Genomic DNA, 16,817 nt, shown 5'->3' on the forward strand with positions numbered 1-16,817 from the left:
CAAATAATTATTAAATTGTATTACATTAAATAGTATTTAATAGTATTAAATATATGACTTACATATTAATATTTATATTTAATAGATATTAGTATTGAATATTACTATTACTATGAAAGAGTACATCAATTAGATATACTATCGAATTCAATTAAATTTTATTAATATGAATTTAATTAATCTCTAATTAATCTTTATTAGAATTATTTCTAACTCCATTTCTGGAGATTTTTCATTCCTCAGCATTTGTTTTATTCCCAAATACTTCTATTTTTCTTCTAGCAGAGGCATTGTCCATGTTTAGCCCAATTATTTCAGAAATGTTTCTTTCCGTATTGCCTGTTTTCCTGTAAAGATGAAATAAGGACAAGGTGAGCATTCTTGAGCATTCTTGTGTTTCCTGGTACCTCCTGGACAACAAGGAGGGAATTTTGGAACAGAGACCAGGGTGAGTCAGACCTTGGGACCACAAGAGATGCCTTGCTTGAATAATTCTGACTCTGGAATCAATAAAGCAGCCTGGAAGTACCATCTGCTTTATTTTTGTAGTATTGAGATGCATCTAATTAAAAATATCTTGGTTTGCTGCTGAATAATGCTGAGGCTGCCCAAGGAGCCCATGGTGGGTGCATCCATGAGCTGCCAGGTCAGGCTGATGGTTCAGAATGAGCTGCACTGAAACCTTCCCCTTTCTGAAGGAAATATTCTATTTATAGGGAGAAGCTGGGATTTGTGGAGTGTTCACGTTCCATGTTCCTGGGAATTTCTTGGTTTAGTCCTCCAGTGTCCAAAAAAATCTCATTTTAGACACGGACACCCTTCCTGTTCTTTTATTAACAAACCACAGCAGCCCCTCCACCCCCCAAAAAAGCAGCAGCTGAGTTCCTGAGCCACAATTTTCCTGTTCAGACACCTTGAGGATTTGTCTCTCTCTTGTCCCTCAGTTTATACAATTCATTTAAGCTGTTTATATAGATGCCTGGACACTTTGCTGCTGACTCCACAGAAAAAAATAAAATAAAATCTTGCTGTTTTCTTTCGAGAGAGCTTTTCCCTGCCAGGGGAAGGTCTCTGGGTGGATTCCTACCTTGGAGGTGACCTCTCAGCATATGAACTTGCCAGCCAGACCATTAAATCTTGTGGGAATAAACAGAGGCAGCTCCTAATGGAGTCGTTCTGCATGTCTTGGCTCAGGGTGGTGGTTTCTTCCATCCCCTCTAGCAGGGAATTGTGTTTATTTCTGATTTATGTTCCTGAAAAGCAGACGTGTTCTGGGAGTCCTCCCTGCATAATGGGCTTTTAATTGGGCTTCACTGAATAACCTTGGAAGAAGAAGCTTTTACCAGGTGATTCAAGACTTAAAAAGCTGCTCTGAAAGAAGACAAACCCTGAGCCCATTTAGTCCCCACACTTCCCAACACAAAAGAAATGAGAGAAGTGATCTTGGATTATTTCTACTTTGCTCCAGGCCATAAATGTGTGTTTTCTTGGTTTCTTTCTACTAAAGGAAAATAGGAATTAATTTGAGAGTCATTCCTTTCCACAGGGATGATAAATATGATCAAAATAAACTTTGATGAGTAGGGAAAAAGCAATTTTACAGAAGCCAGCCAAGCAGGGGGGAAGGTAAATTTCAGATTATGTTGGAAGGTAAATTTCAGATTATGTTAGGCAGAGAGCAGCTACAGGAGATTTCTCCCACACTGACGTGGCTGTGTCACTCGGAACTGACATTTTCTCCTCCTCCTCCTCCTCCTCACTCTGCTTTATTGTTTCATTAGATCAGACAGCTGGAAACTGAGAGCTTTCAGGCAGCAAAACCCTCCCTGTTCAAACCTTTTACAAAATTTTCAATAGCACCTCTTGATAACCCACTCGTTTCAGCTATTTATCCTGTCCATCCTCTGCTTGGATTAATAATGAGCAGTGAATATGCTAAAATAAGTTAAGTGATGCTGCATCCACATATTTATTATGCTTTCTTCTGCATTTATCAAATGGGCATTTTTTAAGTGATGGTGTCCTCCACACATAGCTTGTGTCTGTTGCACCTTTTCTGGAACTGGACAGAATTTAGACCTGTAAATAAGAAATAATCCAAGAAGAAATTTAAACTGAATTAATAAATATACAGAAGTGTACAGAAAGTTTCCCTTTGGGACAAAAAAAAAAAAGGTTTGAAAATTTGTGGGTTTTACAAAATTTTCAATAGCACCTCTTGATAACCACTTGTTTCAGCTATTTATCCTGTCCATCCTCTGCTTGGATTAATAATGAGCAGTGAATATGCTAAAATTAGTTAAGTGATGCTGCATCCACCTATTTAAAAAATGATGGATTATGCTTCCTTCTGCATTTATTTTGTGTATCAAATGGGCATTTTTAAGTGATGGTGTCCTCCACACATAGCTTGTGTCTGTTGCACCTTTTCTGGAACTGGACAGAATTTAGACCTGTAAATAAGAAACAATCCAAGAACTGAATTAATAAATATACAGAAGTGTACAGAAAGTTTCCCTTTGGGACAAAAAAAAAAAAAAAAGGTTTGAAAATTTTGTGGGTTTTGGAGCTGTAAGAAAAAAAAACAGAAAAAAATTTATTTATTAATCTTTTAGTGGGGCCGTAGGGAATCTGCACCTGCTGCCAGCAACTCGAGACCTCTTGACTTTGTTATTTTAATGCCTTTAGCACCTCCGGATGGGTGTGAGTCAGTGAATTCCAGTGCTGCAAAAATTATCACCTTCCATGCGAGTTAAACACGTTTTGACTCTGTTGCTAATTTTTCTATTTAAGGGTTTGGAGCAGACTGCTAAAACTTGTCCTCTTCCTAATCATTCTTCTTAAATGAAATACTTCAGCCATAAAGCATGCACAAAAGGGCAGTAATCAAAAACCTTTCCATTGCTGAGTTGTACAGGAAGATATTTCTGAGATGTTCAGGTCTAAATTAATGATTCTGTCCTCTGGTCAGGCCAGGTTTGTGATTTGCAGGACCTGGGCAAGGCAGAAATGAAGATGTCGGATGGCCCAGCTGCCCTGGAGTGGGAGGTGTAACAATTCTGTAATTGTGGTGCACTGGTAAAGGTTTCTGAGTTAAATTTACAAACATCACAGGGTCATTAGGAACTGCCACGGCCTCTTGTTAGACAGAACAAAAAAAAACCAGAAATCTTTGAGCCTTAAAGCCTTGTTTATAATGAATGAAACTGAGGGAATGAGTCAGTGGATCAATTAGCTTGAAAAGCAGATATCAGGGTTAGTGAGCCCTGGCTTTATTCCCCTCTGGCTGGGGATGGATGTGGGAGAAGGTTCAGTCACTCCTGCTCCAGACATCCACAGCTTCCTCCCAGGAGCTGCTGAGGGCTCGTTTGTCCTGCAGAGGAGACACAGGATGTTCCAAATCTTTTAAATTAATAAGATTTCAGTTCACTAAGAGCAGCACCTGCTTGCTGAGTGCATTCTGAGCAGTCCAGCTGCACCAGGCTGTATCACTCAGATACAGACATGGATTTTCCACTGGTGTCCATGGCCCTGCAAGGGGAGGACAGCACATCTGAGCCAGCTTTAGTCATGGAGCATGCCAGGGGTTCATGTTTGCATCAGTGTGACAAGTAAAATCTGTCTCTAAATTAACAGCCTTGAAACTGAAAAATTATTATTTTGTTGGGAAGAACACAGGTGTGGAAAGAATGCTTGGCTTAATGAGCTTATCTAAGCCCAGTCTCCTTCATAAGTGTGAGCCTGACTGCAAATACTGGAGCTCTTTTTAGAGATAATAGCCAAAAATGCTTCCTAACCACAGGAGGATTTACCATTCCTAAACAGCTAAAAAGCTGAAACGAATCAGAAATATGAAAACTCCATAAAAACGAACATTTTGCAACATGGGTGTGTTGGAGCTGGGAGCTCCCTCTGGGCTGGAGCCAGCCCTTGGCAAGAATTTGTGCAACAGCCCCAGGTGCCACAAACCCTCTGGATTTCTACAAAATAACTTTCAGATTGTTATAATCTTGAGGTCTTTCTGGGCTTTCTCCCCCTGAGAGCAGGGGAAGGCTCCTGCCAGGGAGATGCCACCCCTGCAGCTGCCCTGTGTCCCCTGGGAGCTCCCAGGGTCTCAGCCCTGTCTCCTCCTGGAGACAGCTTCTCTAAACACTGGGGCTGCTGTTTATCCTCAGGGCCTGGGCTCCATCAATTTGTCCAGTTTATGTTGGGGAGAGACAATGAAACTGCTGCTTGCAGGAATTCTGACTGCACCCACCCCAGACAAGGAGACCCCGGTGTCCCCCAGCCCCAGGTGGGTGGTGGGGACCACCCCAGGGGGAGAGTTGGGCTTTGCTGGGGCTGGAGGCTTTGCTCTGGCTCTCAGCAGCTGGGATGGATGGGGAGGACACATCTGGACGCTGCAAGGAGGTGGTGGTGGAAGGAAAGCTCCCGTGGGGGGGTTGGGAGGGGATTTTTGGGCTCTTTGTGGGACTCGGTGCAGGTGAGGGGAAGGGTGGGAGCTCCTGCTGCTGAGGAGGGGCTGGGAAGGAGCAGATGCTAAATCTGGGTGACACTGAGTGCTGCATGGCAAGGTGTGTGACATCCCAAAGGACAGGGATTGAAATCACAGGGATGCACAGCATGGGGAAAGAGAAAAGGAGCTGCTGTTCCAGGGACTGCAGCAGGGGGTGGGATCCCTTCACAAGCAGAGTCTGAAATGGCTGTTTAGGGACATTTCACCCCATAGTGAGGGCTGAGATCAGCCTGCAGCCCTTCTCCAGCCATCCTCTGCTGCCAGGACTCTGGAGCTGCTGCCTTTCTGTAGCTTCTCGGGTAAAGAAGGGAGGCTGGAGGGAAAGCAGTGCCCTGGAGTGCCATGGGGAGGTGCTTTGGGACACTTAGCAGGGAGAAAGGATCCTGACAGCATTGCTGCCATCCTCTTGCCAGCACAGCAGCTCCAAAATCCAGCAGAAAGCCCAGGGGGAACAGAGGCAGTGTGTGGAGATGGCCAGTGGGAAGTCCCTTGCCAGCTGCTTTACTGAGGTGCTGTTTTGTGGTGGTGTTTGTGGGTTTTCAGCACGAGGGAAGGGATGAGAATCTTGACTCCATGTTTCAGGAGGCTGATTTATTATTTTATGATATATATTATCTTAAAAGAAAATTATATACTAAAACTATACTAAAAGAACAGAAGAAAGGATTTCATCAGAAGGCTTGAAAGGAATGGAATGCAATGATAATAAAATTTTGTGACTGGACAGAGAGTCCAAGACAGCTGGGCTGTGATTGGCCATTAATTAAAAACAACCACATGAGACCAATCCCAGATGCACCTGTTGCATTCCACAGCAGCAGATAACCATTGGTTACATTTCATTTCTGAGGCCTCTCAGCTTCTCAGGAGAAAAATCCTAGCAAAGTATTTTTCAGAAAATATGTCTGTGACACTGTTTGTTTTGCTAAAGCAGCTGATCCTGCCTTATTAATTTAGAAGACATTACTGCCTGAAAAGATTAATTCTAGCTCGTACTTTACCTTGATTCTTTTTCCTTTGGGGCAATGAGAGAATATCCCATAACACTTCTCTACCTGAAATCACAGGATCTCTTGGAGATCTGCCTTAAGCCTTGTCCTCTTGAAAAAAAAAAAAAAAGGGATATTTAAAATAATGTAGAGCCCACCAGGAGCTTCATCTTCTCAGCAGCCCAGACTCAGAATGAGTGAGTTCTGTTAATTTAGAGCACTTTGACAAAATATTCACTTGAGGAGCCAGTGGAGTACTCCAGGAGTTATCATCACATAATTTGTCCTGCCTGTGTGAGAGCTACAACTCTGGACAGGTTTGGATTCCATTTCATTTCATTCACCAGTTTTGTAACCATGGGTAACAGCAGAACTGACTTGGCTCTGCACTGCTGCAAGGAGGCTGTCAAGGTTGTCAGGCTTTAAAATCAACCTGCTTTGATGACTCTTGTGTTCTGCAGCATTTACCTTACAGAGTTTGCCCTGAAAAACCTGTTTAAAAACGACTTTCCCTTTTTTTTCGCAGCATTTGAACTGAAAGCAAGGTAGAAGAAGTTCAAGGATGCCTTTGCAAAAGACTGGTGTGTTGCCAGAGATACAAGATCTGGCTTGTTCTAATGTGTTCTCTCTTGCAGAAAAATAAATTTACTTTGTTCTGAAGTGTGTTGGGAAGGCTGAGGTTCAGAACAAACTCTTCCTTCCTTCCTTCCTAAAGGATTGGAGGAGCCACAACCTCTTGGAGGTTTTGAGCATTTGTCACTTTGGAAGTGCAAAGGAGATGAATCTGCCTGTGGTCAGTGAGGTGATGCAGCACTGCCTTCCTCAGGCTCCTCCCAGCCTGCAGCCATTTCTCTGTGCTCTCATCAATGAGGAATTCAGGGTCACACATCAAGGATTTCACCTCTCTGTTTTGCAGGGAGTGTGGCTGTCCAAGTCCTTCTCCCCACACCTGAAACAGTGAACATAAGAACTGGAACTGGGGGATACAAACACCTTCCCTTTACTATGAAGTTACAGATTTAAAGATTTTTCTTTAAATTTTTTTTCTTTATAAAAGTTTTATTGGACTAAACCCAAAACTTGTTGTGGCTTTTTTTTTTTTCTTTTTTTCTGCATAACAGAGATAGATACCAAATACCCCTGAGCACACAATGCTCAGGAGGGAAAATATTTTCCTATATGGATGGAGGTAAAAGCCCAAGTGATGCTCCAGCCCTGTCCCCATGCATCCACTGTGGTCCCTCCCCACTTAAATGAGATCTGCAAGGAGTTTTAACAGTGGGCACCACAGGATGTGGAGCTTCACTTTCTCATCTGGCCTAAAAGAAGCTGCTGCAAGGATTGAAGGAATGCTTTGAATTTTGAGGGACATTTTCCATAAGAAACTCTCCTTTGTATTAAAAAAACCCAACAGATGAAAGCAGCCAAACAGAGTTAGTTGGTTGTTATTTCCTCTGCTTCTGTTGTTGGGAATTAATTGTGCTGTGCCTCAGGCAGGCAGAGGTTCCTCGACAGATTTCATCATTCTAAAAGGATGCCAACAGCAAAATGACAGGGAGGTTCTGCTGTGTTTAGCAGCCAGTAATGAGTGTTGGGATAATTCTGTCTGTGCAGCCTCCTCTGCATGGGTAACGTGTCCTTACCTCCACTGATCCCAGCCCACAATGTGGGCATGAGGATCCCAACAGGAAAAGGAGAGATTTTGCTTCCCTGCCCATCTCCTCCTGTTGTCTCTCCCCAAGGCAGGGCTTTAAGGAGGGTGCTGGGGTGTGGCATTCACATTCCCTGAACATGATCCCTTCACCCAGGGTTTTCCTCCTGGGATGCTGAAAGGCAGCGAGAGAGGCCTCAGAAAAAATGAAAACAATTCTGATCTCATTTGCTTCTCCTGTGTTGTGCTCATGTGTGGAATGTGTTTGGAGATTGTTTACCCACAGGTGATTGTTCCATTGGACTCTGCTGTGAGTTGTTTTCACTCTTTGGCCAATCGGGGCCAAGCTGTGCCAAGATTCTGGGAAGAGTCACGAGTTTTCATTATTATATTTTAGTATATCTTATACTAAAAAGATACACTCTATACTTATAAAAGTATCTTTTCTGTATTCTTTAGTATAGGATAGTATATAGTGTTTACTTGGAATGTGTTTGGAGATTGTTTACCCACAGGTGATTGTTCCATTGGATTCTGCTGGGAGTTGTTTTCACTCTTTGCCCAATCAGGGCCAAGCTGTGTCAGGACTCTGGAGAGAGTCACCAGTTTTCATTATTATCTTTTTAGCATTCTGTAAGTATCCTTTCTGTACTCTTTAGTACAGTATAGATTTATTTAATATAATATAGTATCATAAAGTAATAAATTAGCTGGATAAGATGGAGTCAGATGCATCATTCCTTCCTTCATTGGTGGCCCTGCATTTATGATCCTGGTGCACTGAAATGCACCATTATGATATTGGTGCACTGAAGTGCTGATGTTTGTATCAGGAGGCTCATTCCAGCCAGGGCAGGGCTGAGGGAGCATCTTCAGTGCCCACTGCCACAAATCAAAGGCAGAGAGGTTCTGGTCCACACACATTTCTTCTGTCTGACCATGAATAACTACCCTGAACCCCAAGTTACCCCTACAAGGAGATCTTTTCCCCTCCACACACAGCACCTCTCATCCAGCCACCACAAAACCTGTCACACACAACAATGACACCTTAAAATGTGACCTTAAAATTTCCACAGACACTGGAAAGAGCATTGCTATTTTCTAGGCAATGACCAGCAGCACAAGTGACCCCCCTGAGGTCATTTCCCAGCAGGATCCAGGGCTCTGAGCTGCCCTGTTGCAGTGAATCCCCGTGCTCAGCTCCAGCACTGTGGAGTGCTCCAACACCAAACCCTGGGAAATCCCTCCTGGTTTTCATTCCCTGTCTTGTTCTAAGCCTGCCTGAGCTATCAGCACCCCCAGAGCTTTTGGGGAAGGAGCCTCTGAGCCCCCAGCAGCAGCTGAGGTGAAGGAAGGTAAATAAATGTATTTGGCTGCAGGGTATGGGGCAGGCAGGGGCTGCAGACTCCTCAAATGTTCCTGCTACCACCCCTTAACCTGGCCACTGCCAGGGGTAGGAAGCTGCTTTCAAAATGTGGAGCTCCAGCTGATTTTACAATAAAGCCATTTCTGTAAAACATTGCCTTCTATGGTGTTAAATGAAAGAAAAACCCATTTGTTACAAAGAAAAAGGAGAAATTTGATTTAAACCTGTGGGATGACTGGGATTTTGAGCAGTGCAATGCTGGGGGATGCTGCCAGCCAGGGAGAGGCTGTGGGAGCCTGGCACAGGAACTGCTGCTGCTGCCTCTTGGGGTTCAAGTGTCCCCTCTGCAGGTGTCAGGGGTGCTGTTCTGTCTCCCCTTTCACATTAGAGTTAATTTACCTGCCCCATTCTTGCAGATTTTGGAAGGATAGGCTCAGTGTACCCAAGAATAATTACTCTGTAGTGCCTTTCCCTCAGAGGCTTCTTGCAAGAGGCAGCCTTGTGCTTCTCAAATGTCAGGCTGATATTTAAAAGAATAACAGAGGTAGAAGGCTGTGAGTTTGATGGACATCCCTGGCTTGCAGGAGCACACAGTGAAGTGTCTCTGACAGGCTGTGTGTTTGGACACACCACGTTTAGCTTCAGGAATCTCCCTTGCTTTGTTTGGATGGAATCATGTTTGGTTCTAGTTAAGAATTCAGGAGCTGAATTCAAGATCCCAACAGGAATGCACAAGGAAGGGCTAACAGCACCTCAGAGAGAGATTGGCCAAAACAAGCTGGAGCAAACTTGGCAGATTTTACTCCTCAGCGTTAGCATGGCTTTGGTTTTAGAGCTGCTCCCTCTGCCAAGCATGGCTGATACTGCTGGTAGCTTGATTGTTATTTACTTATTTACTACTTATTTACTATTTATTTACTATTTATTTACTATTTATTTACTACTTTCCTTCCAGATATCTCGATGGAGGGGGTCTGGGTGGGATCTTCCACAGTATTGAAGTTCAGCCTTTTTTAATAAATGTTTAATGCCTGCTTTTTAACTCCTTACCCCATCTCTGACAGGAGAAGCATTTCTAGTGCTCACCAAAATGTTTCATTGAAGATTTCTACAGGATTCATTTCTCCCTTTCCTCTTTTAATTCTCCCTTTCTTGGGTGGGCGACCAAAGTAAAATGGTGCAGCAGTTTTGCTTTGGTAAATTCCATTGGGAGCATTTTCTTTGGGCTCCAGTTGTGACCACAGATCACAAAGCTCAGTTTTGACCATTCACATTTGTTAAACTGAAATTAGTTTCCCCCAAAAGTGATATATGCCAAACCAGCAACTCAGTGTGGGCAGAAAGCTGCATTCCTGAGCATAAATATTAATGATTAAAATATATATATATTTGATATAATTTTGATAGGCATCCCATTTAAGATTTTAGTATACCTATATTTAGTATAATATTAATATATTGTTTCCCAGTTATCATTAATATATCAATATTTTAATAACAATATATCAATTTTATTATTATATTAATAGTAGTACATTCTATTAATATTATGTTACATTATAATATTATATTATATAGTTGTGACCTATATTATATTATATAATATATATAATATATTATATATTATATTATATAGTTGTAATTATATTTTTGTATCTATATATTATATATATTGTAATTATAGTAATTATATTATATTATATTATATTATATTATATTATATTATATTATATAGTTGTGACCTATAACTAATATTAGTTATAGTTGTGACCTATAAATAATATTATATTAGTTATAGTTATTGTTATAGTTGTGACCTATAACTAATATTATATTAGTTATAGTTGTGATCACAGATCACAAAGCTATATTAATAGTAGTACATTCTATTAATATTATGTTACACTATAATATTATATTAATATTATTTTTATAATATTAATATATTAATTTTTGGGGGAGTCTGACAGAAGCTTGTTGCATCCCACAGGTTTGGCTGGGAGGAGTTCCTCCCTCTGCCTTCACAAAGCTCAGCCTGAGCCATCCAACCCCTCCCAACACTTTGCCATCCTTTCTCCTGCTGTGCTTTAGACACATTCCCAAACAAGGGCAAAAAACTTGTATAATGCTAATAACAATAACTTTACAAGCTACTTACACCCTGCAAAGCTGGGGCTACTGTTTTGAAGACAAAGCAATTTATTTCTCTTAAATCACAGTCATTAACTCAGCATCTCTCCATTCCCCAGAAAAACCAGAAAATAACAGCAAACCCCAATATTAAGAGGCAGAAAACCCCCAGTTTTGGAGTGAGTCACCAGCCCTGGGTGTTTCTGTGGGTGCTGGCTGGGAGGATGCTGTGCAAAATGACAGGAATGAAATTACTCTGGGTTTGGCACAGGAAGAAAAATGGGAGAGGAAATTTAACCCCTGGAAGGAGGTTTTTCTCTGCTCTCCCCCTCCAGATGCTGAAGAAATGCTCTTCTTTAAAGGGATAAAATGCTCTTTATGTTGTAATGTTGTGCTGTGATTTGGGGCAACCTTTCTGTTTTAAAGCCTAGAAATAAAAAGCAAATTTTCTTCTTGAGACCTGGGGATGGGAACTTGGTGCTGCCACCAGAGGGACTCTGAAATGAGACAGAAAAGCTGAGTGTCCTCAAAGCAGACAGAGGTCTGGCAAAACATCCTGAACTTTTTGGGGCTGCTCTGAGGATTTCTCTAAGTTTTCTGCACTCAGGGCTTGAGGGGTGGGCTCTGCTATGAGCTTTATGTGCTTTCTTCTCTCAGATTACATAGAGATTATAATATATAAAATATATATAATATATATTATTCTATTCTATTCTATATATAATGTATATGTAATAATAAATTATAATATAATATAATATAATATAATATAATATAATATAATATAATATAATATAATATTACATTATGCTACATTATGTTATATTATATATTATTATATATTATTATATATCATTATATATTATATTACTATATTTTATTATATTTTATGATATATTATTATAGTATATGATTATATCACTATAATTCTTATATTATATTATATATGGTATAATATAATAATATTAATATATATCTATATAATAATATATAATATTAATATATTATTATAATACATAATTATATAATTATAATTATTATATTATACCATATTATATCATATCATATATCACATCATATTATACTATATATAATAACATAACATAATATATATTCTATTTTTGTAATATATATAATATTATATTACATTACATTAGTTTATAATAGATTATAATAAATTATGGACTCTGTCATCCCCCCCCATTCCCCACAGTTAATCCCCCTGTGTCCCCTTGCAGCTCAAGGTGCAAAATGCTCATCAAGTCCCCTCTCTTTTGGTGGCTCCCCTGATGCTCAGTCACACACCAAGCACCAAACCTGACTGTTTAAACAGGAATGAAAATGTTAATGATTTGCTGGAACTCATGAGAGAATTATAATGTGGGGCTTTTGAGCTTTTATTGCAAATTTGTGCTTTGAAAGTGGAGAGAAAGATGATTTTTTAAAAAAGTGACTGAAGGTAAAGGCTGCAAAAATTCCATAAGGTTCAGATGGATTCTGCTGTGTCTGGTGAAAACAGCCATCCTCATTTGGGCCATAAAGGAGTGGTCTTTGTCTTTTCAAGTAAAAGTGGAAAAATTGCCATTGCTGCAGCATCTCCCACCTGAGAAGATCCACCACAAAGGAAGGAGAGAGCACTCAGGATGAAACTGCTTTCCTTTCCCACTCTGGGTTGAGTTTTTTGTTATAAACCCCTAAATCCTAAGAGGCATTGGAACAAAAATCTCTAATGATTAAATTATTTTCCTTCTTGTAAAGCATGTATGGAGTTTTGCAGTGACAGCCTCTGGCCCAACAAGAAAAAGGCTTCTGCCTTTCCTAAAATTCCCATTTCCCATGTTTCTGAAGAAGGAACTGTGTCACTGAGCCTGCTGCAACATTTCATTGATAATAAAACACCCAAAGCATTAAGAACCACAGGATTACCATGATTTAGGTGTGACCCCAGGGCACACAGAACCTGATTTCCTGGAATGCAAAATAGCCAAAATAAAATAGTTTTCAAGGAACTCTCCAGATGCTGTTTTTCAGTTACAGCCCCACTGACTTCCCTGCTGTTACTCAACCTTGGCCTGAGATGCTTCAAATTTACCTGAAGTGATACCAAACACAGAATTTGCAAAGTCCCATCATCATTGAGATGACCAGACTGTGGTCATCTCAATTTTCACACACTTCTGTAACCTCTGGGGCTGGGGACATAAATAAAATGTTTTTAATCTCATGGCTTTGGGAATCCCAACTCTTCCTTCTCAGTGTTGGGGGGGAGAATCACCCTCCTTGACCAGCTGGGCACACTGTTATGGAAATATCCTTTCATCTGGGTGTTCCTCCCTCACCCCTCTCTGGTTCATGCTCCCACCCTGTGGCACAGAAATCACAGCCCCTATTGGTGACACTGCTGGTGACACTGAGCAGAGCAACAGAATCTCCTTTTCACCTTTTTTTTTTCTCCCAGGCAGAACTCCTTTTCAGCTCCCCTCTCTTATTAATAGCTGTGGTTTAGGCTGCTCAGCTTTTTAATTTTTTTTTTCCTTTTTTAAAGTACAAAGCAAAGTCCCCACAACTCTTTTTGATTCCTGTCCTGCTTATGGGATGCAGCCATGCCTGGTTCTTCCAAGACTTCTGTCCAGACACACTTTGCACATGACATTCACAGTCCAGCCTTCCCAAAATGCCCTCTGAGTTCTGTCTTATCTTTTTAATTCTTACATGGGAAAGACTTCCAGCCTCGGAAATGGGAACTAAAGGGGAAGTAACAATGAGTTTGGACTTAATAATTAAACAATCAATTAAGTTCTGAAAAGTTGTTCTGAAAATCTGCTGAATCCTGCTCTCCCTGCCAGTCTCCACCATGAATTGTGTGTTATTTCCCCTGTTTCAGAAGGAAAGGACAACATTAGGACTATTATGATGCCCAGCTTGGGGTCTGTGCAGCACTGGAATATGACAAAGCGATCACTGGTGTTCCAAAGACAGCCCTGTGGTCAAAAGCAACATGGGCAAGGTGAGTTCCTCATTCCCCTGCTGCCCAGAAAGCATCCCAAGAGAACAGACTCCAGCACAGAAACACCTTCACCAACCTGTGAATCTTTCTGCTGGCTGAGTGCACAGAATCCAGTGTCCCTGTGCCTGTTCCCTGCTCTCCAGCCCTGTCTGTGCTGCTGGCACTTGGTGTCTCTGCTGGGGCACAACCAGACCCCAAAGTTTGGTGTGGGACACAGGAATGCAGCACTGCAGGGCTGGAGGAGGACTCTGCTCAGGCAGATGGGGGCTGGAATAAGTAATAAATAATCAAAAAGTGGAAATGACAGCTCCTCACACTGCTGCTGCTTCTGGGCATCACCAGCTGCTGAAAGGAGTTTGTGCAACTCCTACCATGCTTTGCTTATCCCAGAGTCTGTCCCAGAACAAGAAAGAAGAATATTGACCCCAACTTACCCCCCCAGCTGCAAACTGCTATTTTCAGCATCTGCCCTGATAAAAACAACCCCCTGAGCTGGGTGAAGAGACCAGGCAAGGGGAAACCTGAGGAGGGTCTGTTTTTAATAAGCATTTATTTATAAACTGACACTTTACAATGGTTTAAGTGCTCACAGGCATCTCCAGGATCTGTGCTGAAGGTTTACTGTGAGATGCCAAGCAGGGAGAAAATGAGCAGAATACATTGAGGCAAAACATTGGTTTTGATCAAATGTCATGAAAAAATTTGTCTCTTTTATGATGAGTTTCATGGTATAGGATTCAGTCATTTTCTTAGAGCTCAGGTCTTTGAGTGATAGGACTATAAATAATTTTTTATTTCTTCCAAAGTAAATTTTCAGGTTTGTCAAGCTCGGTTGACTTTTAAGAAAAGGACCAACTTTTTCAAGAAGAAAAAATCAGTGACAAATTCAAACCACCTTAGGTAGAAACCTTAAAAAATTACAAGGGGTTTTTTTTTGGTTGTTTGTTTTTGGTTTTTTTTTTTTTTTTGGTAATCCCGTGGTTTCTAACAGCTTACCTGGAGGTTTTTGAATGCTTGGAGTTCAAAGTGCTGCTGCAATGAATTTTAAAATAGAGACTTTAAGCTTGATAGAACAGTAGTGCATCGTAATGTAACAGGAAATAGGAAAAGGGGCTTAAAAGTCTCTTTACAAGTAACACACATGGCAAACCCGAGGCTGGCAGCTCAGTTAAGCGATCCTGGGCCAATTTCAGATTTCTGCAGCTCTGACCCAGCTGGAGCCCCAGGGCAGCACTGAGAAACCACACGATGTGAGTGCGGAGCTGGAGACAAAACAGCCAGGCGTGAAAAGAGTTCATGGCAGAACGGAGCAGAGCATCCACCTCCTCTTCTGCACCCCAAACCCTGCAGGATTTGTCCCAAACAGCTGCTGGCTCCCGGCAGGACCCCCCAGCATCCCTCAGCCAGATGGAACTCCAGACTCATCTCGCAGCCCTCGCATTCACACGCCCCTCTCTACAGAGAGAGCACCAAAACCGAGTTTTTAGAACCCTTCAGGGCTAGGGGGTCCCCAAAGCCCTACCTTGGCCGGCCGCTCTGCCGGTCTCTGCGTGTTGGCAGCGCCTCCTCTTCCTCACTTGTCCTTGAGCGTGGCCATGCCCAGCGCCTCGGAGCTGTAGTCGTACTGGTTGCTGGAGGACATGGAGCGGCCCCAGGAGCACTGCAGGTTGGAGCCCCTCTTGCGGAAGGAGGACGTGAACCTGTAGAAGTTGCGGTGCCGGTTGCGCAGGTACTCCCGGTAGTTTTTGGTGAGCAGGGTGTAGAGGAAGGGGTTGATGCAGCTGTTGCTGTAGGTCAGGCAGGTCACCAGGTAGTTAATGCACTTCTGGGTTTGGGTGGTGAGCTGCAGGGAGCTGCTGTAGAGGCGCACCAGCTGCCAGATCCAAAAGGGCAGGAAGCAGGCCCAGAAGACCAGCACGATGCTGAAAATCATGATGAGGACCTTCTGCCGGGGGGACCTCTTGCTCTTCTCCTTGTGGGGGGGGTTCCTCTGGGACTCCAGGTAGGTCCTGGCCAGGCGCGTGTAGAGGAAGCCGATGATGATGCCCGGGGCCATGATGCTGGTGCTGAAGAGCACGGTCAGGTAGGTCCTGTAGGCGTCCACGCTCCAGGTGGGCGCACACATCCTCTTCACCTTGCCCTCCGCCTTGCCCCCCTCGGTCAGCGTGACCATCAGCATCATGGGCAGCGTGAGCAGCAGCGACACCGACCACACAGCCCCCGCCGTGACCTTCCGGTAGCCCCGCGACCGCTTCAGGGTGTCCAGGGGCCGGGTGACGGCCAGGTAGCGCTCGGTGCACATGAGGGTGAGGGTGAAGATGCTGGCGTGCATGGTGAGCAGGTCCAGGCTGAGCAGGATGCGGCACCCCAGGTCCCCGAAGTACCAGTCCTGGGCCAGGTAGGTGCAGACGATGAAGGGGATGGTGGAGAGGTAGAGCAGGTCGGCCAGGGCCAGGCTGACGATGGAGCTGTACATGGGGGCGGCGCAGCGCGCCGAGTGGCACATCACCACCAGCGTGTAGACATTGCCGGCCACCCCGGCCACGTACATCACCGACAGCACCGTCCCGAAGGCCGAGGGGATGAGCAGGGGGCCGCTCCCGGGGGCTCCCCCGCCGCCCGCCGCCGCCGCCGCCGTCCCGTTGTCCCCCGCCGCCGCCGTCCCGTTGGGCTCCATGGGCGGCGGCGGCGGCCCCGGCACCGTCGCACCGGCCCCGGAGCTCCCGGCCCCGGCGGCGGCCGCTCCGCCCCCCGCGGGAGGCAGGGCGGGACCGGGCTGCCCCCGGGGGAAAGGGGGGGAAGGGGGGGAAGAGCCGCCCCCGCCCTGCCGGGGCTGCCCCGCTCCGAGCCCGCTCCGAGCCCGCGGGGACCCCGCAGGTGCCGTCCGGGACCGGCAGCGCTCCGGGGAGAGCGGCGAGAGCGCCGGCTGTGCTCAGCCCGGGCGGGGACCCTGCGGAGAGCGGCTCGCCGAGCTGGGAATGGGGCTCTGTCCTCCGGGAACGGGGCTCCCCGAGCTGGAAATGGGGCTCCCCGAGACGGGAGTGGGGCTGTCCCAGCAGGGAACGGGGCTTTGTCCTTCGGGAATGGGGCTGTCCCAGCCGGGAACGGGGCTCCCCGAGCTGGGAATGCGGCTCCCGGAGTCAGGAACGGGGCTC

The 16,817-nt window shown here is 44.1% G+C and overlaps 2 protein-coding genes across 2 annotated transcripts in view; one reads left to right on the top strand and one right to left on the bottom strand.

Moving 5' to 3' along the window:
• OGFOD3 (2-oxoglutarate and iron dependent oxygenase domain containing 3) overlaps positions 1-6,165 on the top strand; it is a 46,009-nt gene extending 39,844 nt beyond the window's left edge. The window contains exon 9 of the mRNA XM_071452668.1: positions 6,032-6,165. Coding sequence (XP_071308769.1) covers positions 6,032-6,054 — 23 coding nt within the window. The 3' untranslated portion in view covers positions 6,055-6,165. The remainder of the gene's footprint in view (positions 1-6,031) is intronic.
• An 8,028-nt stretch (positions 6,166-14,193) lies between these two features.
• LOC139602704 (urotensin-2 receptor-like) lies at positions 14,194-16,435 on the bottom strand. Its single transcript, XM_071452790.1, has one exon. It carries the CDS (start codon positions 16,337-16,339, stop codon positions 15,236-15,238), a length of 1,104 nt encoding a protein of 367 aa, XP_071308891.1. The 5' UTR covers positions 16,340-16,435; the 3' UTR covers positions 14,194-15,235.
• Between the last annotated feature and the right edge of the window lie 382 nt (positions 16,436-16,817).

Source organism: Agelaius tricolor, unplaced genomic scaffold (assembly GCF_023055355.1).
Source record: "Agelaius tricolor isolate 1412-34295 unplaced genomic scaffold, bAgeTri1.0.p SCAF_35, whole genome shotgun sequence".
NCBI classification, from domain to species: Eukaryota; Metazoa; Chordata; class Aves; order Passeriformes; family Icteridae; genus Agelaius; species Agelaius tricolor.